The sequence below is a fragment of the Marmota marmota genome, unplaced genomic scaffold (assembly GCF_001458135.2).
Source record: "Marmota marmota marmota unplaced genomic scaffold, marMar, whole genome shotgun sequence".
Classification (NCBI taxonomy): Eukaryota; Metazoa; Chordata; class Mammalia; order Rodentia; family Sciuridae; genus Marmota; species Marmota marmota.
In genome coordinates, this window is record NW_026000101.1 from 18,677,752 (window position 1) to 18,703,503 (window position 25,752).

General features: G+C 47.8%; 1 protein-coding gene across 3 annotated transcripts; it reads left to right on the top strand.

The window, feature by feature from the left end:
• Positions 1 to 394: 394 nt before the first annotated feature.
• Positions 395 to 15,712, top strand: Nol6 (nucleolar protein 6). Of its 3 annotated transcripts, none has more exons than XM_048783504.1 (26): positions 395 to 649; positions 1,211 to 1,417; positions 1,500 to 1,616; positions 5,905 to 6,084; positions 6,414 to 6,582; positions 6,963 to 7,097; positions 7,185 to 7,348; positions 7,435 to 7,555; positions 7,769 to 7,827; positions 7,912 to 8,013; positions 8,149 to 8,264; positions 8,422 to 8,599; positions 8,754 to 8,876; positions 9,601 to 9,749; positions 9,895 to 9,970; positions 10,168 to 10,308; positions 10,447 to 10,564; positions 10,650 to 10,804; positions 10,973 to 11,136; positions 11,684 to 11,734; positions 12,382 to 12,479; positions 13,178 to 13,302; positions 13,421 to 13,510; positions 13,861 to 14,055; positions 14,169 to 14,270; positions 14,493 to 15,712. In XM_048783504.1, the coding sequence occupies exons 1-26, from the start codon at positions 596 to 598 to the stop codon at positions 14,640 to 14,642; spliced, it is 3,339 nt and encodes a 1,112-aa protein (XP_048639461.1). In that variant the 5' UTR covers positions 395 to 595; the 3' UTR covers positions 14,643 to 15,712. The 3 variants fall into 3 exon arrangements, with proteins under 3 accessions (XP_048639461.1, XP_015347931.1, XP_048639460.1); XM_015492445.2 differs by having other exon boundaries at positions 398 to 649; positions 11,684 to 11,836; XM_048783503.1 differs by lacking the exon at positions 395 to 649 and adding an exon at positions 724 to 1,119 and having other exon boundaries at positions 11,684 to 11,836.
• The last annotated feature ends 10,040 nt before the right edge of the window (positions 15,713 to 25,752 follow it).

Consider the following 25,752-nt stretch of genomic DNA (forward strand, 5'->3'; position numbering starts at 1 on the left):
GTAAAGTCAAGGAAATGTCAAAAATGAACAAATTCAAAATATATTTTGGAGAAAGAAATGACAGGACTTGGGCTGGGAATGCTCAATGGTAGGGCGCTCGCATAGCCTATATGAGGCTCCAGAACCGAAAAAAAAAGAGGAAAAAAACCACAAGATTTATTAATAAACACAAGACTTGTTAATAAACAAGATGTGCCCGCTGAGGAAAACGGGCGGAATCACTAGTGTAAACAAACAAATCCCCACCAGAAGTCCTTACAGGAGCTCCGCCCTTCCGGCTCCTCCCAAAGCAGAGGAAGTGAGGAAAAGGAAGCGACGGCCGAACTACTCGCACCTTCCGGTCTAGCGTCGCAAAGAAGTCGTAAGTCCGAGAAACTTGTTTGGCTCCTCCCGCTATGGGCGGTCCTGGAAAATAACTGACCAATGATGAACGATACGTAAGCAATATCCAATGTCACTGGAGTGGGTGGAGTCCTATGGTACTGGGCTGCCCCGGACTTGAGCCCTGGAATTAGGCCTTTAGCCCACGTGGGAAGCTATTCTGTGTAAAGGCGGCTTGAAAAACAAGTGAGCGAGAGCGATTTGGACTGGAGTAATGGGGCCAGCCCCTACAGGACAGCAGCTGCGCGGAGCAACTGGGGGCCCCGAGGTGGGTTGAGCCAATTGAAGGAAAAGGCTCAATGTGGTTCCACTTAGCTGCAGAACCAGAGATGGTGTGGCCTGACAGCTAGCTGGTGGGAGACACGAGGGCAGCTCATTCTGGAGGAGTCCTGTTCCCATGATTTTTTTCAGCCTAGGGCACTGAAATCAGTCTGAGATTGTTAGGGAAGGTGAAGCCGGGATTTGGATAAAGCAAGAGTGGAGAAGGCATTTTAGACTTTTCAAGCCTGTAGCAGCAGAAGAGGAAACAGGGATTCATGGTATCCAAAAAGGGGCTTAGGCATTGCTTAGGGCACTCCCCAGTCAACCTTTGCCTCTACCAACTCCAAGCAGAATTTCATTTTTGTGCTGTCAGACTGGGAACACGCAAGGTATTTTCAGTCTAGGGAACATAGTGTTACTCCAAGTAGTGGTTATCGTGAGTTTAACAGTCTGACGTCCAAAGAAAGGATGAAGCAGGTGAATCCTTTACCCACAGCATATTATGGCTCTTTAGCCAGCAGATGCTCGATACCTGTGACCTCATGTTGGTTTCTGCCTCTGGCCACAGGTGATAGAACCATCCTTTGAAGGCACAGGTAAGAAGGGGAAGAAGCCATCCTCAAGAAAGCGTGGAGTGACTGAGTCCCAAGCAGAGAACCTTCTGCAACCAGTGAAGCTCAGCAAGGCAGAATTATACAAGGAGCCTACCAATGAGGAGCTAAATCGCCTTCGGGAGACCGAGATCCTGTTCCACTCCAGCTTGCTTCGTTTACAGGTACTCAGGTGGTTGGGACTTGTGGTAGAGGAGCTCTTTTAGGACTCTGAGGTCATTGGACTCTTCCTCACCCTCCTTACAGGTAGAGGAGCTACTAAAGGAAGTGAGGCTATCAGAAAAGAAGAAGGATCGCATTGATGCCTTCCTACTGGAGGTCAACCATCGGATCAAGAGAGTGCCCTCAACCCCTGAGTCAGAAGTAAGGCAGATGGCCTGGCCGAACTGGGAAGCAAGGCCTTCAGGGGCCTTGCTATGTCTCTTGAGAGGTTGGAGTGCTAGGGAGTTCTTTCTCACTGCAAGGAAGTTCAGCTGGGATTGTTGTCATTCATGTATTATCACTTAGTAAGCATTGAGGTGTGTGGTACTAATTGGGTATTCTTAGATATGTCAATAAACAAAATAGCCTATGTTATGATGTTGGGATTATAGATAATAGATAATAAACTGCATGGCAGTGTTAGAAGATGGTCAATACTATGGAAAAAGGAAAAACCAGGACAAGGTAAAGGGATTAGGAGTATTGGGAATGGGAGTGGTTTGCAATTTTAAGTAGTGGAGCCAGAGTAAACAATACTGAAGTGACTACATGTAAAGATTTGAAGGAGTTCAGTTAGCCATATAGATATCTAACAGAGTAAGCATCCAAGAGGGAGAAACAAGCAATACCAAGACACAAAGGCAGGAGTGTGCTGTTATGCTCTTTGGAATAAAAGATAGAGGAGATGAATTCAGGCAGGTTATAGAAGGTTGAATATCATGTAGTGCCTTGTGCACTAAAATAAGCACTTTGGCTATTGCTCTAGGTGAAATGAGAAACTACTGCTAGTGTTTTGTGTCCCCCTGCCCCGATTTTAAAAAGTTTATTCAGGTCAGCCATGTGGCATACATCTGTAATCCCAGTGACTCAGGAGGCTGAGGCAGGAGGATCTCAAGTTCGAGGCCAGCCTTGGCAACTTAGTGAGACCCTGTCTCAAAAACAGAGGGAGTGGACGCTTGGGGATGTGGCTCAATGGTTAAATACCCCTGAGTTTAATCCCCAGTACCCGCCCCCCCCAAAAAAAAATTCATTCAGGCCAGATACGGTGGCACATGCCTGTAATCCCAGCAACTCAGTAGACTGAGGATTGTGAGTTCCAGGCCAGCCTCAGAAACTTAGCAAAGCCCTAAGCAATTTAGCAAGACCCTGTCTCAAAATAAAAAAACAAAAAGGTCTAGAGATGTGGCTCAGTGGTAAAGTGACTCTGGGTTCAATCCTCGGTACCAAAAAAAAAAAAAAAAATTTTTTTTTCATTCAGGCTTATGATGAAAGTATAATGGAGGGAAACAAAGGTAAAATCAGGGGGACTACTTAGTTACCTGTTGATCACTGAAAAAATGTGGTACCTCAAACCACAGTAGATAGATGAATACATTTTTATCATAAAATAAATTTCACCCCCCTCATTAAACTTTGTTTCATTGTTGTTTTTTTATTCTTGTTTTATTTTGTTTTTGGTGGCACTCCAGCACCACTAAGCTATACCCTCAGCCCCAGCTATTTTAATGATTTTCAGAATTCTATAACAGATTTTTGGTCAGGTTCTTTCACTAAGCATCTTAGTGAGACCCTCAGCAATTTAGCAAGAACCCCATGTCTGAAAATAAAAAAAATTAATTTAAAAAAAGGGGACTGGGGATGTAGCTTAGTGATAAAAGTGTCCCTGGGTTCAATCTTCAGTATCAAAAACTTTAAAAATGAATGAGTGAATAAATAAATAAGACATTGATTTAGGAGTCAGGTGTAGTGGCACATCCCTGTAATCCCAGTGACTTGAGAGCTAAGGCAGGAGGATCTCAAGTTCAAGATCATCCTGGGCAACTTAGTAAGACCCTGTCTCAAAATAAAAAGTACTAGGGATGTAGTTCAATGGTAAAGTTCCTGGGTTCAATCCCCAGTAACAAAACCTTATTTATTAAAAAACATATAGAGGGGTTGGGTTTGTAGCTCAGTGGTAGAGCATTTGACTAGCACGTGTGAGGCCCTAGGTTTGATCCTCAGAACCACATGAAAATAAAAAAATGCTTAAAAATATGTATATATAAAATATGTATAAGTATATATATTTACATGTATAGTATAAACAAGTATATTTACATTTTGATTTAGTGGTTGGGGATATAGCTCAGTAGTTGAATGCTCTCCACATTCACAAGGCTCCAGCTTGGATCTTGAGCACTGGAAAAAAAAAAAAAAAGTAATGATTTTTAAAATTAAAAAGTTAAAGCTAGGCTTGGAGGTGTGTGCCTTCTAGTTCCACCTAATTTGGAAGTGTGGCAGGAGGATTACTTGAGCCCAGGAGTTCAGGCCATCCTGGGTGACAGTGAGACCCCATGTCTTTTCTACTGAGGGTTTGTTTGTTTGTTGATACTGGGGATTGAACTCAACCACTGAGCCACATCCCCAGCCCTATTTTGTATTTTGTTTAGAGATAGGGTCTCAATGAGGTACTTAGCACCTCACTTTTGCAAAGGCTGGCTTTGAACTTGTAATCCTCCTGCCTCAGCCTCCCATGCTGTTGGGATTATAGGCGTGTGCCACTGCACCTGGCTTCTCTTGAGGGTTTTATAGTACACCGCTTTATTTTTGTTTGTTCGCTGTTTTTGTTTTATACTACTGAGGTTTGAAACCAGGGGTATCCTACCAGTGAGATACATACCAACCTTTTTATTTTTTGAGATAGGGTCTCACTAAGTTGCTCAGTCTGACCTCCAACTTGGGGTCCTCCTGTCTCAGCCTCCACGTTGCTGGGATTATATGTCTGTTTCACCATACCCTTCAAATTTTACCAGTTGAATGAGTTGGTAGGAGCAATCTAGATCCATCTGGTGGCTCAGTGGAATCCATTTTGATAACACCAAAAATTAGTTGTTTCACAGCCAGTATTTAAGACAGAAGTTTGCTCTTGGGTCTGCCCATTCTTGAAGAAACCATCTTCAGATTTGCCAATGTCAGCAGTCAGGACAATACAGTCAGCCTGAGATGTAAATGTAATAACGTTTCTGATATGGACTCTGTGTACTTGAAAGGAGGTTTATTGGAAGGAGGCTTCTCCAACTTCATAACCTTTTTCTCAAGTTTTTTGATAGTCCTTTTGTTGATTCTACCACATTTGTAGATCAGATGGCCAGTTAGTGGAGGATTTACTTAAATCTGTGTGTTTGGTAATATCACTGATACGAATCTTCTGTTGCGGGGCGGGGATTGTTTGTTTTTGTTATTCTGTTTTTATTTTTATGGTGCTGGAAATTGAACCCAGGACCTTGCCCATGATAGGCAAGTGTTCTACACCTGAATCCTTCCTTTTCCATTTTGGCTTTGATTTAGCAGTGGTTTTTATGATACCTGTGTTCTGGCAGTTAAGTCCATTGTGGTAAAGAAAATGAGGTGTTTTGTAGTTGTTGTTGTTGTTACTGGAGATTTAGCTCAGGGGCATTTATTTTACCACTGAGCTATATCCTCAACCCTATTTATTTATTTACTTTTGGTACTGGGAATTGAACCCAGGGGTGCTGAACTACTGAGCCACATACCTAGCCCCCTTGCCTTTTAGTTTTTAGTTATAGATAGACACAATACCTTTATTTTATTCATTTATGTGGTGCTGAGGATCGAACCCAGTACTCCATGCATGCAAGGCAAGTGCTCTACTACTGAGCCACAACCCCAGCCAATGCCCAGCCCTTTTTATTTTTTATTTTGAGACAAAGTTAAGTTGTTGAGGGCCTTATTGAATTACTGAAGCTGGCCTTAAATGTGTAATCCTTCTGTCTCAGTGTTCCAGGTCACTGGGATTACAGGCATGTGCCGCTCCACCTGGCTAAGAAAATGAGTATACTTTATTTTTTTTTTTTTTTAATTTTTTTAGGGGGCTGGGGATGTGGCTCAAGCGGTAGCGCGTTCGCCTGGCATGTGTGCGGCCTTGGGTTCCATCCTCAGCACCACATACAAACAAAGATGTTATGTCCGCCGAGAACTAAAAAATAAATATTAAAAAATTCTCTCTTCTCTCTAAAAAAAAAAAAATTTAGGGGCTGGGGTTGTGGCTCAGCGGGAGAGCGCTCGCCTCGCACGTGTGAGACCCTGGGTTCGATCCTCAGCACCACAAGTGAAATAAAGGTGTTATGTCCAACTACAACTAAAAAAATAAATAAATTTTTAAAATTTTAAATTTTTTAGTTATAGGTGGACACAATATCTTTATTTCATTATTATATGGTGCTGAGGATCGAACCCAGTGCCTCACGCATGCTAGGCAAGTGCTCTACCTCTGTGCCACAACCTCAACCCCCAAGTATAGTTTCTTAACAGAGATGAGTCAAGGTAGTTTTGGCTTGAGTAACTGTTATGGAGTTACTTTCATGAGGAAGGCATGTTTTTTCTAGTGAACATCAAGAGGCCATGTGAGGAAGGCAGTAGAATCCATGTGTCACTGTTCTTGCACCCACAGCTCACTGACCAGGCATGGCTCCCTGCTGGAATTCGAGTTCCCTTCCACCAAGTGCCCTATACTGTGAAGGGCTCTTTCCACTTCCTTCCTCCAGCCCAGGTCACTGTTGTGGGCAGCTATCTTCTGGGCACCTGCATTCGGCCAGACATCACTGTGGATATGGCACTGACCATGCCCAGGGTAAGGTCCAGGGCTTAGGAAATAAAGAAGCCTACTACTTGACCACTTAAAAATCCAAGTCCCTCTCTTTCTATCTGTCCAGGGGTTAGAAATCCAAATTCTAAATCAGGAGCAAGCCACTGCAGTCATCCTGAGGGTACCTAGATGGGCTTTTGGGCCAGTTGTGCCTTTGGAACTTTGTCTTCATTGTCTGAAAATTGGTATAGTGTTACAAGTCTGGCTCAAGCTCTCCACTGTCAACAGAGAAGCCCCAGGACTCTCACCTGTTTCCTCTTAGCCTCCAAGCGCTTATTTGCCTGGCTCTCTTTTTCCTTCCTTGGCCCCTCCAGGAAATCCTACAGGACAAAGACCTGTTGAACCAGCGCTATTTCCGCAAGCGTGCTCTTTACCTGGCCCACTTGGCTCACCACTTGGCCCGAGATCCCCTCTTTGGCAGCGTTCGCTTCTCCTACACCAATGGCTGTCACATGAAACCCTCACTGCTGCTGCGGCCACATGGTGGGAAGCACACCTTGGGCTAAGGACACAGTATAGGGTGATAAATCTAAAGGGAAAGACACAGGGTACTCAGGACTAGGGGAATAGGAATAGGAGCCTTAAGGCCAGGGTGAGAAGCATGGGCCTCAAGGTTGAGTGGGGAGTTAGGGACCTCAAAATGGGAAGGCCTGGGCTTGGGTTGTGGCTCAGTGGCAGAGGGCTTGCCTAGCATGTGTGAGGCCCTGGGTTCGATCCTCAGTACCACATATAAGTAAATAAAGTAAAAGACCCATTGACAAAAAAAAAATGGGAAGGTATGTGACCTTCAACTCTGAGTGGGTAGGTACTGGGACTCCTGGTTCCAGAGCTGGAGGGTCTTAACAGTCCCTGTCTCCACCAAGGGAAAGATGAGCGCTTGGTCACTGTACGTTTGCATCCATGCCCTCCATCTGATTTCTTCCGCCCATGCCGCTTGTTGCCAATGAAGAACAATGTGCGTTCTGCCTGGTACCGAGGGCAGAGTCCTCCAGAGGATGGTGAGCTGGCACTGGGGTTGAGGTGGTGCAGGAAGAAAGGGATCTGTTGGAGACTTTTCCTCTTCTCATAGCCTTTTCTTCTCACAGGTAAACCAGACCCCCCTACCCCCCACTACAACACATGGGTTCTGCAGGATACAGCTCTAGGGTCCCATGTGCAGCTGCTATCAAATGTGCTTGGCTCTGCCCTAGGACTGAAGGATGGTGTGGCACTTCTGAAGGTCTGGCTGAGGCAGAGGGAGCTGGACAAGGTAAGTTGGAGGTGACGCACCCTCCTCTTCTTGCTCTTTAATGAGCTGGCTCTGAGCTCAGGCCTTTCTCTTTATCTCTCTTTCAGGGCCTAGGTGGGTTTAGTGGATTCCTAATCTCCATGTTGGTTGCCTTCCTCGTGTCCACACGTAAGATCCACACCACCATGAGCGGCTACCAGGTCCTGAGAAGTGTCTTGCAGTTTCTGGGTGAGACAACTAGACTGGAAAAGACCAAGGTTTTCTTTCATCCCAGGAATCCTATCATTCCATTAGGGATTTGGTTCCTTGCCATCAGATAGATGAGCAAACTGGATATTGGAGGCATGCAGTTGTAGCTACCTAGGCTGAGGGAGGGTCATTCGGGCTGGGACCCCAGGGTGGGAACCTTCTGATGTATCCATTTTTTCTGTGTCACTCCAGCCACCACAGATCTGACAGTCAATGGGATCAGTTTATGTCTCAGCTCAGATCCCTCTTTGGTGAGTTGGGGAAGGGCCAGATCTATTCCAGGAGGCCTGAAGGTAAGACCCAACCCTTGACTTAGCTTCTCTCTACTCCCTAAGCCGGCTCTAGCTGATTTCCACCAGGCCTTTCCTGTTGTCTTCTTGGACCCCTCAGGCCGTCTCAACCTCTGTGCTGATGTCACTGCCTCCACTTACCACCAGGTACTAATGGGGCCTCACTACTATATTCCCCAGATGTCTCAGCTCAGACTCTGTCCCATCTGTTAGTACCAGGACCCCAGAAAGTCCTCTCCAAAGAGGTAAGGTGAAGCACATCTCCTTACCTTGTGGCTCCAGGTACAGCATGAGGCACGGCTATCTATGGCATTGCTGGACAGCAAAACTGATGATGGATTCCAGCTGCTGTTGATGACTCCCAAACCCATGATCCGGGCTTTTGATCATGTCCTGCAGTGAGTTTAGGGGTGACAGGATATGTTGGTGGGTCTTGTCTTCCTGAAGTAATTGGACAAAGATCCTGAGGCAGATGGCTCACATCTTCCAGGGAAGAGGTGGTATGAGGGGCCGGCAGATCCTGATTCCCCCTTTTTGTCCTTCTGTGTCCCCCAGTCTCCGTCCACTGAGTCGCCTGCAGGCTGTGTGTCACCAGCTGAAGCTCTGGCCTGAGCTGCAGGACAATGGTGGTGATTATATCTCTGCTTCTTTGGGCCCACTAACTACCCTCTTGGAGAAGGGTCTGGGGTCCCGGCTGCAGCTTCTGGCCCACTCTCGGCCCCCAGTCCCAGAGGTGAGATGGTATAAGGTTGGGGAGTTTGCGAGCCTTAAATGGGGCTGGAGCCAGGGTCCTAAAGGACACAAAGGACATGGTATTCCTCTATCATGACCTTTCTAGTCCAGGCTGGGGGTTCTTGGGTTGAGATCAGCCTCTTTATACCCTACAGTGGGACATCAGTCAAGATCCACCAAAGCACAAAGACTCTGGGACCCTGACCCTGGGATTGCTCCTCCAGCCTGAGGGACTGACCACTGTCCTTGAGCTGGGTCCAGAGGCTGACCAGCCTGAGGTGAGGAACCCCATCATATATGTTGGAAGAAGTGAGTGGATTGCTCTCATGCCACCAGGGCTGAGGCCTGTTAGAGGTTGGTTCCTTTTTCCTTCCTTTTCCTTCTTTCCCTCCTTCTTTTTCTCCTTTCTTCCTTAGCTTTCCTTTTAACCCAAGGCTTCATGCAGACATTCGACCACTGAGCCATTCCCTAGCCCTTTTGGGGTTTTTATTTATTTATTTAGGTACTGGGGATTAAACTCCAGGGCACTTGACCACTGAGCTATATCCCCATCCCTATTTTGTGTTTTATTTAGAGACAGGGTCTTACTGAGTTGCTTAGCACCTAGACTCACCATTGTGAGGCTGGCTTTGAACTCATGATTGTCCTTCTCAGCCTCCCAAGCCTAGGATTACAGGTGTGTGCCACCGCTCTAGGCTTGTTTTTCTTTTAAATTGTCCAGGCTGGCCTTGAACTTGTGCCTCTGTCTTCCAACTAGCTGGAATTACTGGCATGTACTACCACAGCTAACTTCTCAGGGAGTTGTTTTTTTTGTTGTTGTTGTTGTTTTTTAGTTTTAGTAGTTGGACACAATACCTTCTTTTTATTTATTTATTTTTACATGGTGCCAAGAATCGAACCTAGGGCCGCACACTTGTAAGGCGAGCATTCTACTGCTGAGCTACAACCCCAGCCCCTCTCAGGGAGGTTTCTGAGATACCACCAACCCTTGCCTCTCCTCAGGCTGTTGAATTCCGCCAGTTCTGGGGGTCCCGTTCAGAGCTTCGGCGTTTCCAGGATGGAGCCATTCGGGAAGCTGTGGTCTGGGAGGCAGCCTCTCTGTGCCAGAAGCGCCTTATCCCCCACAAAGTGGTCACCCACCTCTTGGCACTGTGAGTATTAGCATCTGCATGCCAGAAGGCAGTCATGGTCAGAGAGGCTTTTAAGAGAATCTTGCCTAGGCTCTTGGGGGAAGCCTAGGCTCATACTGGTAGCATGGCTCTTCACTCCTTTACTATGTCTGTATCTGTTCTTCAGCCATGCTGACATCCCAGATAACTGTGTCCACTATGTTGGGGGCTTTCTGGACGCACTGATCCAAGGCCTGAAAGAGGTAAGGACCTTGAGGTCAAAACTAGTGATTGTAGATCTATGTGACAAGACTGGGAGAAAGCCCTTTACAACCCAGCAAGCATGCACTTCCTGGGTTGTCCAGCAGGGGGGGCGCTAGCTCTGCTCCAGCCTGAGCCATGGCAAAATCCTTTATGGGGTTTTCAGAGTTCAGTCTCCTATTTGTCTTCTCCCCTTCAGACCTCTAGCACAGGTGAGGAGGCCCTGGCAGTGGCCATATGTTGCTACGACGACCTCAGCCGCATGCTGTGGGGATTGGAAGGTCTCCCACTGACTGTGTCTGCTGTTCAGGGAGCTCATCCAGTGCTGCGCTACACAGAGGTGAGTTGCAAGGGGGGAAGGAACCCTTTCTGCATGACTCCCCTGGCCTGTTCTCTAGTTTACCAGTATCCCTCCCTTCTCCTGTCTGGACATTCCTTTTCAACCCCAGGCACTTTCCTCAGTTCCCCTCTCCCACAGGTATTCCCACCAACCCCAGTCCAACCAGCTTGCTCCTTCTATGAGCAACTCCGGGAACGGGCATCTCTGTTGCCGCGGCTGGATAAACCCTGCCCAGCATATGTGGAGCCCATATCCAGTAAGAGGGCTCTTAGGAGGGAGTGGGAAGGACAGTTCCCATTCTAGGCTGCAGTATGAGACCTCTCACTCCTTTTCTTCCTCAGTGGTTTGTCACCTGGAAGGCAGTGGTCAGTGGCCACAGGAAGCTGAGGCCATACAACGAGTCCGAGCTGCCTTCCAGCTACGCCTGGCAGAGCTGCTGAGGCAGCAGCATGGACTGCTATGCCGCGCCACTGCCACACATACTGATGTCCTCAAGGTCAGACTGGTGTGGGGCAGGAAATTCCCAAGACAAGGCCTCCAGGGATGTCAGGGTATAAAGATGATATACCCTGGGGGCATCAGGCTGGGGAGCAAGGGTGTAGGTATTAGTACCTCCAGGACCCAGACTTACATTCACTTCCTGTCTTATTCCCTCTTCCAACAGGATGGGTTTGTGTTCCGCATTCGTGTGGCCTATCAGCGGGAGCCTCAGATCCTGAAGGAGGTGCGGAGCCCTCAGGGGATGATCTCACTGAGGGACACACCTGACTCTCTCCGTCTTGAGAGAGACACAAGGCACTTGCCCCTGCTCACGAGTGCTCTGCATGGGTAAGGCTACCTGTACAGACTGTTTTTGTCTGTAGGCCGCCTTCTGCTTTTATTATGCTCCTTTGTATGTCTGTCTCTCTGGGAAGCCAGATGGTATAATAGTTAGGGATATAAGTCCTGGAATTCTGGCCCTGCAACTTACATGTCCCTTTGGACTTTTTAGTTTTCCCATCTGTAGAATGGGAATAACACTAGGATCAATCCCTTAGGGCATTTGTTAGGAAGACATAAGATAATGCATGTAATGCATTAGCACAGGTATTCCTACCAACCCCAGTCCAACCAGCTTGCTCCTTCTATGAGCAACTCCGGGAACGGGCATCTCTGTTGCCACGGCTGGATAAACCCTGCCCAGCATATGTGGAGCCCATGTCCAGTAAGAGGGCTCTTAGGAGGGAGTGGGAGGGACAGTTCCCATTCTAGGCTTCAGTATGAGACCTCTAGCACCGAGGCCAACAGGGTTGAATAATTAGTAGCAGTAGGACTGAGCCACTGTTCCTGGGCCCTGAGTTTCTGAGTCTCACTGCCACTTTCCTTCTCTCCTCAGACTCCAACAGCAGCATCCAGCTTTCTCTGGTGTGGCTCGACTGGCCAAGCGGTGGGTGCGAGCCCAGCTTCTAGGTGAGGGGTTCTCTGATGTGAGCCTGGATCTGGTGGCTGCTGCCCTTTTCCTGCACCCTGAGCCCTTCACCCCTCCTAGGTAATTCCTTCTATTTCCCTAGCCAGGAAGTTCCCCTTAGGTCTGGTTTTTTTCCTTTGCACTGTACCCTCTGTCCACATGGGAGGGAGTGACACACACCTGCAATCCCAACAGTTTGGGCGGCTGAGGCAGGAGGATTCCGAGTTCAAAGCCAGCCTCAGGGCTGGGGATGTGGCTTAAGCAGTAGCGCGCTCGCCTGGTATGCGTGCGGCCCGGGTTCGATCCTCAGCACCACATACACACAAAGATGTTGCGTCTGCTGAAAATTAAACAATAAAAATAAATAAAAATTATTAAAAAAAAAAAAAAAAAGCCAGCCTCAGCAACTTAGTGAGACCCTGACTCTAAATAAAATGTTAAAAGGGCTGGGGATGTGGTCCAATCCCCAGTACCCCCCCACCCCCCTCCAAAAAAAAGTTATGGGGGAAGTTCTAAGACAGCCCACACTCCATTCCCACAACCCATACTTAGGGATCTGGGCTTTCTAGATTTTGGGGATATCCTTGTGGGAATATTCTTGTAAGATTCTTACTCCCTCCACTCAGCTCCCCACAGGTTGGCTTCCTTCGATTCCTTTCCCTGGTATCAACTTTCGATTGGAAGAACAACCCCCTCATTGTCAATCTCAACAATGAGCTTACTGGTAAGTGGTAAGACGGGTATAACTACGCTTTAGGGATTTCAGAGTAGGACAGGAAGGGTTTTTCCTGTCTGTTATGTTTTCTGTGTGCCTTCTCCAGCCCAGATATCTAAGACTGCCTGTCTTTGGGTGGGGAATTATCAGGAGGATAATTCTGACTGTAGGGTAGTTTGCCTGTTGGTGGTCAAAGACAGACTGGCCTGGGATGGTGAGCAGGCTCCCTGGGGGAATGTGGAAGTTAGAGGAGGGTAGAAGGAGGAACCTGAACACAGTTAAGAAATCCTGTGGGGAGCAATGAGGCGTCAACTAGATGTACACACCTCTTAGCTGATTTCCAGTTGTAAACTGAGGAGCTCTGGGTCTCAGCAGAGAGCAGAGTGTCAAGTTCCAAATTCTGCAGGTGTGTGGGAGCACAAGGTGGGAGGGGGCCAGGGGCAGGCCTCAGCTTGTGCAGGCCCAGAAACCAGACATGGGGTGCTAGGCAGTGGAAAATTCTGACTCTGGGTTGAGGCTATGAGATTAACATCCACACAATTAAGGCAAATGTGGTGTCCCTTTCTTCACCTTTGCCCCTTGAGGGAGGTTACAGGAAAATCCCTAATGAATAACTGCTGGGTAAACAGAAGGAGGGTCTGGAGCAGCAAAATATGACTTTTGGGCAGGGGAAGGCTGATCTTGGACCTTCCCTCTTTTCTTTCTAGAGGAGGAACAGGTGGAGATTCGTAGTAGCTTCTTGGCAGCTCGGACACGACTCCCTGTCATGGTCATTATTACTCCCCAGGACCGTAAAAGCTCTGTGTGGACACAAGATGGACCCTCAGCCCAGGTTCAACCCCACGCCTGACCCCAAATTTGATTTTTTTCTGCCCCAAGAAAAAACAGGCCCATCATGAGCTAGGAGAGACACATGGTCAGTTCTAGCCTGATGTTTCTCTACCCACCAGATCCTTCAGCAGCTTGTGATCCTAGCAGCCAAGGCCCTGCCTGTCCTAGAGAAGCAGCTCATGGATCCCTGGGGCCCTGGGGACATCAGGGTAAGCCTCTGACTGAGAATGACTCCAGGGGTTCTGGGGGTTCTGTCCTTGAACCCTAGAAATCTAGAGTTCAAGGGGCCCCACACAGGAAACTCAGTCCCCTTGTCTTGTGAGACTGAATCCTGAGATGGGATTGAAGCCACCATGAATAAAACCTTTTACTCCCCTGATGGCCTCAAATTGGCATCATCTGCTTCCTTCTGTAGTTCTTACTGTTCTTGCCTTCATGTGGGCCTGAAGGCCCATGATAGATGGTTATTCACAGGTGAAGGAGGGGAGCAGGGTGGGTATGTGGAAGGGTGACTCAAGGGGGTACTTTCAACAGGTACTCCTACCTGTTCTCTCCTTAGACCGTGTTCCGGCCACCCTTGGACATGTATGATGTGCTGATCCACCTGTATGCCCGCCATATTCCCCGGCACCGCCAGGCTGTGGACTCTCCAGCTGCCTCCTTCTGCCGTGGCTTGCTCAATAAGCCAGGGCCCTCGTCCCTGATGCCTGTGTTGGGCTATGATCCTCCTCAACTCTACCTTGCACAGCTCAGGGTAAAACCTAAAGGGGAGCTGGCCTGGGGAGGGGACTTCAGGTAGAGCTAGGGCCATGGAGGAGGCTCTAGGGTGTCCATGTGTAATCTTATTTGTGTTCTGACCCTCCCTAGGAGGCATTTGGGGATCTGGCCCTTTTCTTCTATGACCAGCATGGTGGAGAGGTGATTGGTGTCCTCTGGAAGCCCACCAGCTTCCAGCCCCAGCCCTTCAAGGTATGCTGGCCAATGACAGAATGTGTGTCTTTCTGATTGTGTACATGTGGTTCCCTGTGGGCATGCTTATCTGTGGGTAATCTGCACCATGAATGATCTGGGTTAGGTGCAGAGTGTGTGGATGTGTATTTTTCTCTACCACCCCTGTTCTGTCTCCAACCTGGTGTCTTAGGGTGTGCCTTGTGATGCCTCAACCCACATGTCTTCTCTGATTTCCCTTAGGCTTCTAGCACGAAGGGACACATGGTTGTGTCTCAGAGTGGAGAGTTAGTTCTGCTGCCCAACATAGAAGCAATCCTTGAGGACTTTGCTGTGATGGGAGAAGGCCTGGTGCAGGCTGTAGAAGCCCGAAGTGAGAGGTGGACTGTGTGATCAGCCCTGGAACAGGCTGAGATGGACATCCAGACTCAGCACCTCTGGAGCAAGATGTCAATGAGATGGCCACCCTCATTGCTTGTGGACCCTCCATGGAAGGTCTGCTGGCCTGAACATACTGAACCATCCCCAAAGAAAGTCCTGTCCAATTTTTTGTCTGATGCTCCCTTCCTCGGGGTCCTGTGGAGTCCTCTGGTGCTGACCACCTGAACTCTCAGAAGAGAAGTAGGAGCCAGCTCAGAGGGAACTGAACCCAGGAGATCCATCTGCCTGGAAGCCATGGGCCTGTACCTTTTCATTTTATTTTGTTCTTTATTTTGTATTTGGAGCACTTGGATATGTGCCTGGGGTTTGTCCCCTTCCCACTGGCAGGACTTGTGCCCAGATCTCAGTGTGCCCTTCACTATAGTGTCAGGCCTGGATGGAACCCAGAGAAGGTGTGGCTCTTCCTGAGGGTCACAGCCCGAGCACTGAGCAATGGAAAGGGGATTGTGAGTGTATGAATAGACTGCATTGAAGGGGCACAATACCTTCCAGTGTTGGTGCTGCTGCTTCTCAGGGTAGAGACAGTGGAAAAGGACAGGAGGGGTTTGGGTGGATAAAGGAGTGAGGGGACTGGTGGTCCCAGTTCAGGAGAGATACAGAAAGCACTGGGTACTAATCCCCGGCCTCTCAGGGTATTAAGTCCTACCAGCTCTGTGCTGCTGCCCATTCGTCTCACAGGCTGCCCTTGCAATGGAGTTGCAGTCATGAACAAGACCCAAGTTCTGTTCTAGAGCTCCTGGGACCTCAGGAGGGGTATGCCCCCTCTTTGACTTTGGTCCACACCTCCTTTCTGGCAGCCTCTCCCTGCTCCTGTCTCCCCTAATCCTGGCTGTTTTTCCAGACTCAGCTCAAATAATGCCCCTCCTAAGCCCTGCCCTTGCCCCCAGCCTGAGGTGCTCCTTCCTTCTGAATTATGAGAGCAGTTACTCCCAGTTGAGTTCACTTGGCAGGCACGCACAGCGGTGTGAACCCTTCTATTGTCTTGATCTCTGATTTAAAATTAAATTGCTTAATTCTGTCCACTTTCCTGGCTTGTCTCTGTTTTCACATGGTTTTAACCTGATCTCCTGTGTCTAAACTCCGAAAGAGCAGGGAACATGTTTGAACACAGATTTGGTTTTCTTCACGGCACTTAGTACAGGGCTTTGCTCAATTAGGAAACAGATATATGCAGAAGGGGCACCCAGCCAAGCAGATGGAGGCCACAAGGATATAGAAATCATTTGTGAACTCTCCCAGAGCAGGTGGGATAGTGATGGTGAAACAGCCTGAAAGAAAATAAAAAGTTTATGTTTATTGAGTGTCTAATAAGCGTTGGGCACAGTTAGGTGTTGTTTCTGTATTTTATGTATGGGAATACCAGTTAACCTTCCCTTCTGAGTAGATGAGGGAACAAGCTCCAAGGCGGAGCCAGTCATGGGAGGACTCTGATGCCTGGCCTGTAATCTCTGTTCTTAAAATGATGAGAAGCTACAAGAGGACTTTTTTTTTTTTTTTTTTTGCGGTGCTGCTGGGGATTGAACCCAGGGCCTTGGGCATGTGAGTCAAGCACTCTACCACGTGAGCTGTCCCCAGCCCACACAAGAGAACTCTGTTAAGACTTTATGGACCTGTCACTGACATGAGACAGTTCAGCCCAAGGTTGAAACTGGGGTACAGAATAAATTGGTTGGCTATATCTGTCTATGTGCTATATGTTTTTTGGTTTTGTTTTTGAGATAGGGTCTTGCTCAGTTGCCAAGACTGGCTTTGAAATTGTGATCCTCCTGCTTCAGCCTCCCAAGTCACTGGAATTGAAGGTGTGCACCACCACATCTGGCTTATGTGTTCATTTTAAAATAAGCATCAGTGTGCCAGGCTTTTTTTTTTTTAGCAAAAGAAATGACCCCATCCCTTACAGATCCCTGCAGCTCAGGGTCCACAATTGCTCTTGGCTCTTCTTTTGTGTCTGTTAACCTTGGGGATTCCTTGGACTTTTTCTTCAGTTTCTCTATAAGGCTCTGGGGAGGGCCAATGATTGCTAGTCTGTTTCAAACCATCCTATTTCATTCCTGGAGCAGCTACAGACCCTTTCACAAACCCAACTCAAGATTATCCTGGTGGGGATCTGCACCCCAGGCAGAGTTAGAGCAGTTGGCTCTAAGAGGTGCAGACACTGGTACCAATCAGGGGTCTGAGCTACAGGCTTTTTTTTTTTGTTAACATTTATTTTTTTAGTTGTAGGTGAACACAATTCCTTTATTTTATTTTTATGTGGTGCTGAGGCTTGAACCCAGTGCCTCACACATGCTAGGCAAGCGCTCTGCCTCTGAGCCACAATCCTAGCCCTGAGCCGTGGGCTTTTTGCTACCTCCTAATATGGTCCTGAGTAAGTCACTCTTGCTGGGCTGCCTCTCCACCCCATAGAATGGGCTTGTAATGGTTTTGTCAAGTGCCCCATGTGGCAAGGGAAGAGGGCTGAAATCTCAGAAACCATCCCTTCCTGCACTCTGCTCCTGCTTGGCATTAAGCCCCTCACGTGGCAGCTCCAACCTGTTTTCCTCAGACTTTGTCAGGGAAGTAGGTGAGGAGGCTGGGCTCCTTACTTCTGTCTCATGAATTTGTCTGATGTCTGACCATTCAGATCCCAGTCTACTGAGGCTCTAGAGTAGGAAGGTATTCTGGCTTTGGCTGAAGGATTGGATGCAGGAGGGTTGGGAATGGTGGTCAGAAGCTGGAGCTTCAGGAAAAGGGAAAGAGAGAAGCCTGTCAGGAAAATTTATGTGTAGGTGTGCACAGGATAGTGTGCCTGCTTCTGCTGGCTCCTACACTTAACTCTGTAGGTAGATGTGGATGGGGTGGGAGTCTCTGACATGTGGCATGATTTGTCTTGTGTGTGTGCTGGATGGCCACACATATACTAGTGTGTGTAGGTACTTGCCTTCAGCTCTGGTTTGCTGAAGAAAGGGAAATCTCCATGTTTGGATAGCAGGTTAGAAGAAAAACCTCTCAAATGGGAGGTAGGAATCCTGGTCTCCTTTCTATAGCTAAAAATAAATCTTCCCATTTGGGGGTTCCAGTTCCCCCAGTTCTGACTGATCTTCTAATCCTCTCTAGTTCAGTTTAGCGAACCCTCAAAGAGTCCTTCTATCTGGCTGTGGTATTGACAACCTCTAAACCAGACTCCTTTTAAGTGAAGACTCTTCCTCTGCCCAATTCTTACTTTGAAAGAAAAAGAGCAAGACCCTAAAGCCTATGGGTCCATGAAACAGGCTATATTCAATGAAGTCTTGAAGACTGCTCAGTCCCTGACCTGTTAAGTCAGATTTGGGCTAACCTGCCACCCCTTGATATACATGCCACCCCCCAACATCCGGTACTTGCTTTGTGAGTCACAGATTAATCCCTGTGAGTGATAAGGGAGAGTTTGCCTGGGGCATGTGAGTCACTCCTAACCTCCACAGGATAGACTAACCTGCCCATACCCCTGCAGCAGAGAGGGAGAAGGACCTATCTCAGATTGCCTTATGGGACAGGTATGGTGGTGCATACCTATAATCAGGAGGCTGAGGCAGGAGAATGGCAAGTTTGAGGCCAACATAAGCAATTTAATAAGATCCTGTCTCAAAAAAATAAAAAAAGTTAGGGATAGAGCTCAGCGGTATAGAATCTCAGAGTTTAATTCCACAGTAAGGAGGGAAAGGAGAATGTCCTGTAGAACTAAGGGGAACCAAAAAGAAGGGTGTACCAATTCCAGAAGGAGACTTCCTTCTCTGGCACTTCAGCTTCTCAGACGTGAGTGGGGATTATATTTTTTTTCTGGTTTATATGAGGCTTACAGAAGTGTAGGATCTTGTTCAGGGTCACACAGGGAATACGCATGGGGAGCTGCGGAGGATCATAGGGTTCTAGCTGTAGCAGCTGCTGCTAAGCCTGGCCTTTGTGGGCCTAAGGATGAGGTGAGGAAGAGTTGGGTCTGAGTTGCAGCTGTTATCAACAAGACCTATTGGAGCAGGGTCAGGATTAGGGAAAGACAGTGGGAGAATGAGTGCTCTGGTCTACCTAAGATCAAGACTAGAAATCTACTCCCTAGCTAGAAGCCCCTCAAAATCAGGACCCAAGCTCCCCGCTATTCTGCTAGACTAGAAACCTGCAGGACAGCGCTTGGGTCTCCCAAAGACTTAACAGGCCAAGATTGGGGCTTTGACTGATCTAGCCTCTGTTCCACTTGTCTACCATCAGTTCAGATGGCGTCCTGGCCTTTCCCTAACTTTTTTCCACAACATAGCCCCACCATGTCTCCATTTATAGGATTTTCCTGAAGCCCAGTTCCCACTGACTCCCAGAACTAGAGACCATCAAAAAATCATTCCTGACTGCAGACTCCTGCTGCACCCTGTCCCCTCCCCTGGATTGTTCCCCTGTGACTCCTCTCTCCCTTGGGTGGGTGGCTAGTGGCTGCCCTATAATTAACTGTCAGACTGGACTGGAGTGAGGGGAGAGTGTACTGGTGCTCACACATACTAATCACCTTTCCGGCATGCCCAATTCAGATCCTCTCCCCCACTGCACACCTCCTGCCCTTAGACCACAGACCCTTCAGAAGGCAATTATCCAGTTAATTCCTAGCCCCGCATCAGGTTCAGTTCCTGTCTACACAATTCTGCTCACCATACACTTCTTCAGTTTCTCGCCAATGTGCCCTCCTTGCCTGCTTTCAAAATCACAAATTCACACCTCTCTCCCTCCCTACAGATATTGCCCTGCATCTGGCCTCTTTTCCTCCTTTATGATATTCTCCCAGGCTCCTGGCCGCTGTCTCTCCCGCTCCAACCCATCTTCCACTCAGCAGCCAGACTTTTCATATGGCAAATGGAGACTAAGTCACTCCCCTGCTTAAAAACTTCAGAGCTGCCCTTAGCCACATTTTTTTAGTGGGGGAAAGATTGCCAATTGTAATCTTATTCAGAACCCTGATGTAAAATGGTTAAAGTGCTGCAATTGAAGTATAGGTAGTGAGGCTGTGCCTCTTTGGCTTCCCTATCCCCACTTCCAGCTGCAGCAGTACCTGTGAGAACTTCCTGAGAGCCCTGGGCTTCCCTATCCTCTCTATTATTGCCCTCTTCGTGCCCAGATAGTCACCCTGCTACAGCCTGGTCCAGCAGTCTTTCACCTCCACAAAATGCCCAGCCAAATGTTGTCTAGGAAGCCCTCTGACTGCCCTGGCTCAAAGGATGCTCCATGCTCCCTTTCTGTCTATAAGGGACAGCTAACATCTGGGCCTCCCAGGAAGCCTGTAAGCTCTCCTTTCCTCCTTGATCTCAGGTCCTGACCTCTCATCTTTTGAAGTAACCTATTCCTGCCCATGAGGAGGGAGATGGGAAACCAGAAAGCAGGAACTCCAGGGATCTGGTCCCTGAGGTGTGAACCAGAGCTCTCCAGACACCCTAGGCCTGTTTTCACTGATGGCCTGGTCTATATCAATTACATGTCACTAACTCCCTCCCCCTGAGGCTGGCATGGGGATGACCCAAATATCTGGCAGTTGGTTTCCAGACCTCTCAACACATCCCCATATCCCATCTCTGGCCTTTACAAACACGGACCCAAACCCACAGCCAGTCCCAGTCAGGGGCACACATGGGTATACACACAGACCCCTAAGGGTACACAGATGCATACATGGACCCCCATGGATACACACATGCACACACCTAGTTAAGCATGCACAGGAGGAAATGCAGCTCTGGTTAGAGTCAACTTTCACATGAACCTATGTGGTACAGTGTTCAAAGCCTGAAATATCCTCAATCTTATTGCGTTCTTACAGAGGCTCTGGGAGTGCCTATAACTGAAACCTCCATATGACTGATGAAGAAACAGATTCTGAAGGGTGCAGGAAGAGAGCAGTCTGGGTCACCTGACTGCTCGGTGGCCAAGCCAAGCCTCAGAGGCCTCTGCCCTATCAGCATTATCTCTATAATTCTAGGCCCTTCCTCAAGGGGTCTGGACCTCAGTCCCATCCTTCTGCTGCCTTATTATGACCCTCCACTATCCTAACCCATCAAAGACTGCTGAGGGCAGCTCAGGGACACCAGGGAGTGAACCCAGAGGGAGATTTTCTTAAGGTCCAACTGAAGATCCATCCAGAGGTGACCAAGGCACTCCTTCATGGGCTCTGGGCTACCTCCCCTGTCTGGAGACTAGGGTAACTAGGTTGGTGCAGGAGGAGAAGCTGCCTGCCCACCCCCCAGTCTGGGGATGCTCATAATGGGGTGATTCATCTCTGCTGTTCACTTCCCATTCTAGTTCAGAGCCAGCCCCCCACCCTTGAAACCAGTAACAATAATAGTGTCTGAGTGGGGACACATTCTGGAAAGGGCAGAGCATGGAAGAACTCAGTAGGTTTCTGAGTCCTGACTCACTGTTCCCCCTGTGGCCCCTAACTTCTGCCTTCTTCACCATCTCCCCATCCCCAAAGGGTTTGAATCTCAGCTCAATACTCTTTAGCAGGTGGCTTCTCTCCAAACCTCAGCTGGGTACATCTGAGAAATGGGGAAAACACACCTACTTCTGGAAGTTGTTTTGCAAAGTTGGAGGAAGTGCTTTCTACACTTGAAAATGTATATCTGTTTTGCTCTGTCCTTCTCCCATCCACTAATGCTCTAGAAGAGGTAAGGGGGTTAGGGGAGACATGGGGGGGGGTGGGACTCCAGAATGAGTTACTTTCTATCATTTCCACCACACCTCTGACTCACTGATAGCCAGGCTCCTGTCTTCTTTGCTAGTTCAGGCTGTTTTCATTCAGGCAGAAAGGGGGGGGGCGCCAGGAAATGAAGGGTGTGTCACTCCCACCCCTTAAAGGGCCCTAGCTAGCCCCTCTGGTCCAGCAGGCTGAGACTTGCATCTTTAGCCCTTCCCTTGCCTGGGAACCCACTCCCCCAGCTCTGACCTTAAAGGAGTCATGGCCTCCCACGGGAGGATGTGCTGCCCAGGTCCCTTCCTTGGCTCAGCCTCCAGCCCAGGTGAGACACAGACCTTGCTCAAGATGCCCTAGGAGGAGGTGGGACCTCCTCATCAGCATCCTCCCCAGAGTTCCCAGAGGGGCTGGTGCCCAGCCTGTACTCAGCCCTGACCTTCCTTCAAAGCACAAGAGGGAGCCTAAAGGGTTCCAGGTAACCTGTCTGACTCAGAGGGTTGAGGCCTCCTCACCAAGCTGCCTCTTCTCTCTGAAGCCATTATGGATTCTTCCTTCTGCTTCAGAGAAGGCATTACACACCCACTACAATTAGAATGATGCCCCCAGAATTGCATAGTGAGGCAGCTACACTTCTGCTCCATACTCAGGCCAGCCTGGCACTTTTGTATAGGCATCCCCTAACCTGTCGCCATGCTAGGTGACCCAAGAAGGGATAACAGGAATAAGAGGCCCTTTGAAAACATGGCAGCCTTCTTCTCCTCCAGGCAAGGTCCTTTCATATCTCTATCTCTTTTTTTTTATTAGCTACACATGACATTACAATGATCTTGGAAATTCATACATTTGAATCATTGGGGTATAATTTCTCATTTTTCTGATTATACAGATTGCAGAATCACATACATTGAGTCACCTATATACAGACAGCAATCATAATGTCTATTCTATTCTGCTGCCCTTCCTATCCCCCCTACTCCTCCCCTCCCCTCCCATCATTTCTCTCTATCCAATCTAATGTGACACACTTTTTTTGGAAAGCACTATGGAGATTCCTAGGAAAGCTGGGATTGGAACTACCATTTGACCCAGCTATTCCTCTTCTCGGAAAATACCCAAAAGACCTAAAAAGAGCATACTACAGGGACACAGCCATATCAATGTTTATAGCAGCACAATTCACAATTGCTAGAATGTGGAACCAACCTAGATGCCCTTCAATAGATGAATGGATTAAAAAAATGTGGCATTTATACACAATGGAATATTACTCAACACTAAAAATAACAAGATCATGGCATTTTCAGGGAAATGGATGGCATTAGAGCAGATTATGCTAAGTGAAGTTAGCCAATCCCTAAAAAACAAATGCCGAATGTCTTCTCTGATATGGGGGGGGGGTGACTCAAAATGGGATAGGGAGGAAGAGCATTAGAAGAAGATTACCACTAAATAGGGAAGAGAGGTAGGAGGGAAAAAGAGGGAGAAGAGGAGTTGCACGGAAGATGGAAGGAGACCCTCATCGTTATACAGAATACATGTATGATGTTGTGATGAGAAAAAGAAAAAAAAAAGTGTGTCCTTTCATATCTCTTAAGAAGCATGAAGACCTACCCATTCACACCTTCTCAGTTCCAACCCTAACCATTCTAATGGGCATATATACATGTGTAAACATGTGTGTACACCATAGTTATGTATATGAATGAGTTGGTTAGAGTATATGGGATCATGGTCCTATATGTTGGGCCCTAATTGAGGGGATAAGGGGATCTAGGGTACTGAGATCCAACCCTTGCTTTACTTGCCAAACCAGGTGCCTTGATATGGGGCTGCATCAACTGGAAGTGGGTCACAAAGATGCTCCTATGGTCAACTGCAGCTTCAGGGTTACAGACAGCCACAGACATCATTCACACAAAGATTAGTATGTGTAGTTTTACACATTTAAATAAATATTGCTTGATATAGCCAGGTATGGTGGCTCATGTCTATAATCCCAGCAAGTCCAGAAGCTGAGGGAAAATAATAGCAAGTTCTAGGTCACTTTGGAAACTTAGTGAAACTCTGTCTCAAAATAAAAAACAAAGTTTTGGGCATGTAGCTTAGTGGTAGAGCATTCTTGGGTTCAATTTCCAGAACTGCAATAAATAAATGCTGCTTAATGTGAACAAGATAATACAAATTCATAGTGTGTGTGAGAGACCTATCCCCTCCTCATGCCACCCATGTGAGCTGAGCACAAACACATGTGTATGCAGGGACCTTGAGTGTGCCTGCTGGTGGCAGAGCTGTCCCTGTTTTTTTTTTTTTTTTTTTCCCCTGCTCTACTTTCCAGGCCACACTTAGCTATCAGCAGGCCCAGAATGCGACAGGGTGTGGTGCTATGGACTGGGTTCCCCATTTTTTTCTTTCCGTGTTGAGGAATTTCTGCCCTGTGTTGCCCTTGCAAAAACCTCACTTGAGGCAGTGAGGGGCTGAGAGGCACCCCATAGGGAGGAGAACAGAGAGGGTAGCCTAGAAAGAGGTTTTCCCCCCACTCCCATAGCCTGTGGTCGGAGCTCTGGCACCAGGAGTCTATGGTTCCATCTTGAGTCACAGGCTGGCAATAGGGCCAGTGGGCAGGCACTCAGTGATGGTTCCCTGATTCACCATGGGCCCTCCTAGCCTAGGGAGGAGTGTCTTCAGAGGGTGCATCTCTCTGGGCCAAGGGCTGTAAGAAGCCTCATACATGGGTTCCGTATATGTGTGAGCCAGCTTCTTATGTGAAATGAGCATGTGAGCTGAGCTCAGGGTCTATATGTGTATTTCTTTGCTTCTCTCTCTCTCTCTCTCTCTCTCTCTCTCTCTCTGGTACTGGAAATTGAACCCAGTGCGCTTAGCTACTGAGCCACATTTCCAACCCTTTTTATTTATTTTTATAAAAAAAAATTTTTTTTGGTACCACGGTTTGAACCCAGGGGCACTTAAACATTGAAGCACACCCCCAACACTTTTTATATAATATTTGAGACAGGGTTTTACTAAATTGCTTAGGTCTTCCTAAATTGCTGAGGTCCTCTTGCCTCAGCCTCCGGAGTTACTGGAATTACAGGAATGTGCACCGCACCTGGCCCTTTTTATTTTTTAAATTTTGAGACAGAGTCTCACTAAGTTGCTTAGGGCCTTGCTAAATTGCTGAGCTGGATTGAACTTGCCATCCTCCTGCTTCAGCCTCCTCACTGGGATTACAAGCATGCCACACTGTGCCCAGCTCTTTTTTTGAGGGGGGCGTTTACTGGGAATAGAACCCAGGGGTGCTCTACCACTGAGCTATGCCCCAATCTTTTTATTTTTATTTGAGACAGAGTCTCCCTAAGTTTCTCAGGCTGGTTTTGAACTTGTGATCCTTCTGCCACAGCCTCCTGAGTTGCTGGTATGAACCATCACACCCAGCAACCCTGTGCATATTTTTCTAAACATCACTTCTTTGGATATGAACTGCCTCTGGGTCTGGGAGTCCTCACTTTTGACAGCCATTCCTCCCGACAGCTATTCCTCAAGGGACAAATCCTGGGGCCCTTATGGACTAAGTCCCTCTGGAAAATGTGGTTTCTTTGGTCTCCCCTGGCAATGCTGCCAAAGATTCATGGATGAGACAGGTTATTTGCTCTCAGTCCTGCTTCGGGCCCAGGCTATCAGAACTCAGTTGCTACTGTTCCTCCTCCTCTTCCTCTTCTTTTTGTTACAGCACTGTGGATCCAACCCTGGGTCTTGCACATGCTAGGCTAGCACTCTATCACTGAGCTACAACTTCAGGCCAATTTCCTGATTATTAAATGCAGCATAGGAGCTGGGGATGTAGCACAGAGGTAGCACATGCTTACAATGTATAAGCCCCTGGATTCAGCCTCAAGCACAGAAGGAAAAAAAGCAGTTGTGGTGGTACATGCCTGTAATCCCAGGGACTCAGGGGGCTGAGGCAGAGAATCATAAATTCAAGGCCAGCCTCAGCAACTTAGTGAGACCCTCTCTCAAAAAAATAAAAAAGGACTGGGGATATGTCTCAGTGATAAAGCATTCATGGGTTAAAATCCCAGTACCTACCCCCCAATAAATATATATCTATGGCACAAATATTTCCCCATGATCTCCCCTCAGATAGAGCTGACACATAGTTTGGCCAGTTCAATCTCTTTTAATTTTTTTTTTTACAGTTGTAGATAGACAGCATGCTTTTATTTTATTTGCTTATTTTTGTATGTGGTACTAAGGATCAAACCCAGTGCCTTCCACATGCTAGGCAAGCACTTTGCCTCTGAGCCCCAGCCCTTCAATCTCTCTCTCTCTCTCTCTCTCTTTTTTTTTTTTTGCTTTTTTTTTTTTTTTAGTGTGTGTGTTGGTGTA

Coding starts and splice junctions, on each gene's coding strand:
- Nol6 (XM_015492445.2), top strand. CDS start 596: ATGGGGCCAGCCCCTACAGGACAGCAGCTGCGCGGAGCAACTGGGGGC. Junction 1,418..1,499: donor CCAGCTTGCTTCGTTTACAG/GTACTCAGGTGG, acceptor CCCTCCTTACAG/GTAGAGGAGCTACTAAAGGA. Junction 6,583..6,962: donor ACTGCTGCTGCGGCCACATG/GTGGGAAGCACA, acceptor GTCTCCACCAAG/GGAAAGATGAGCGCTTGGTC.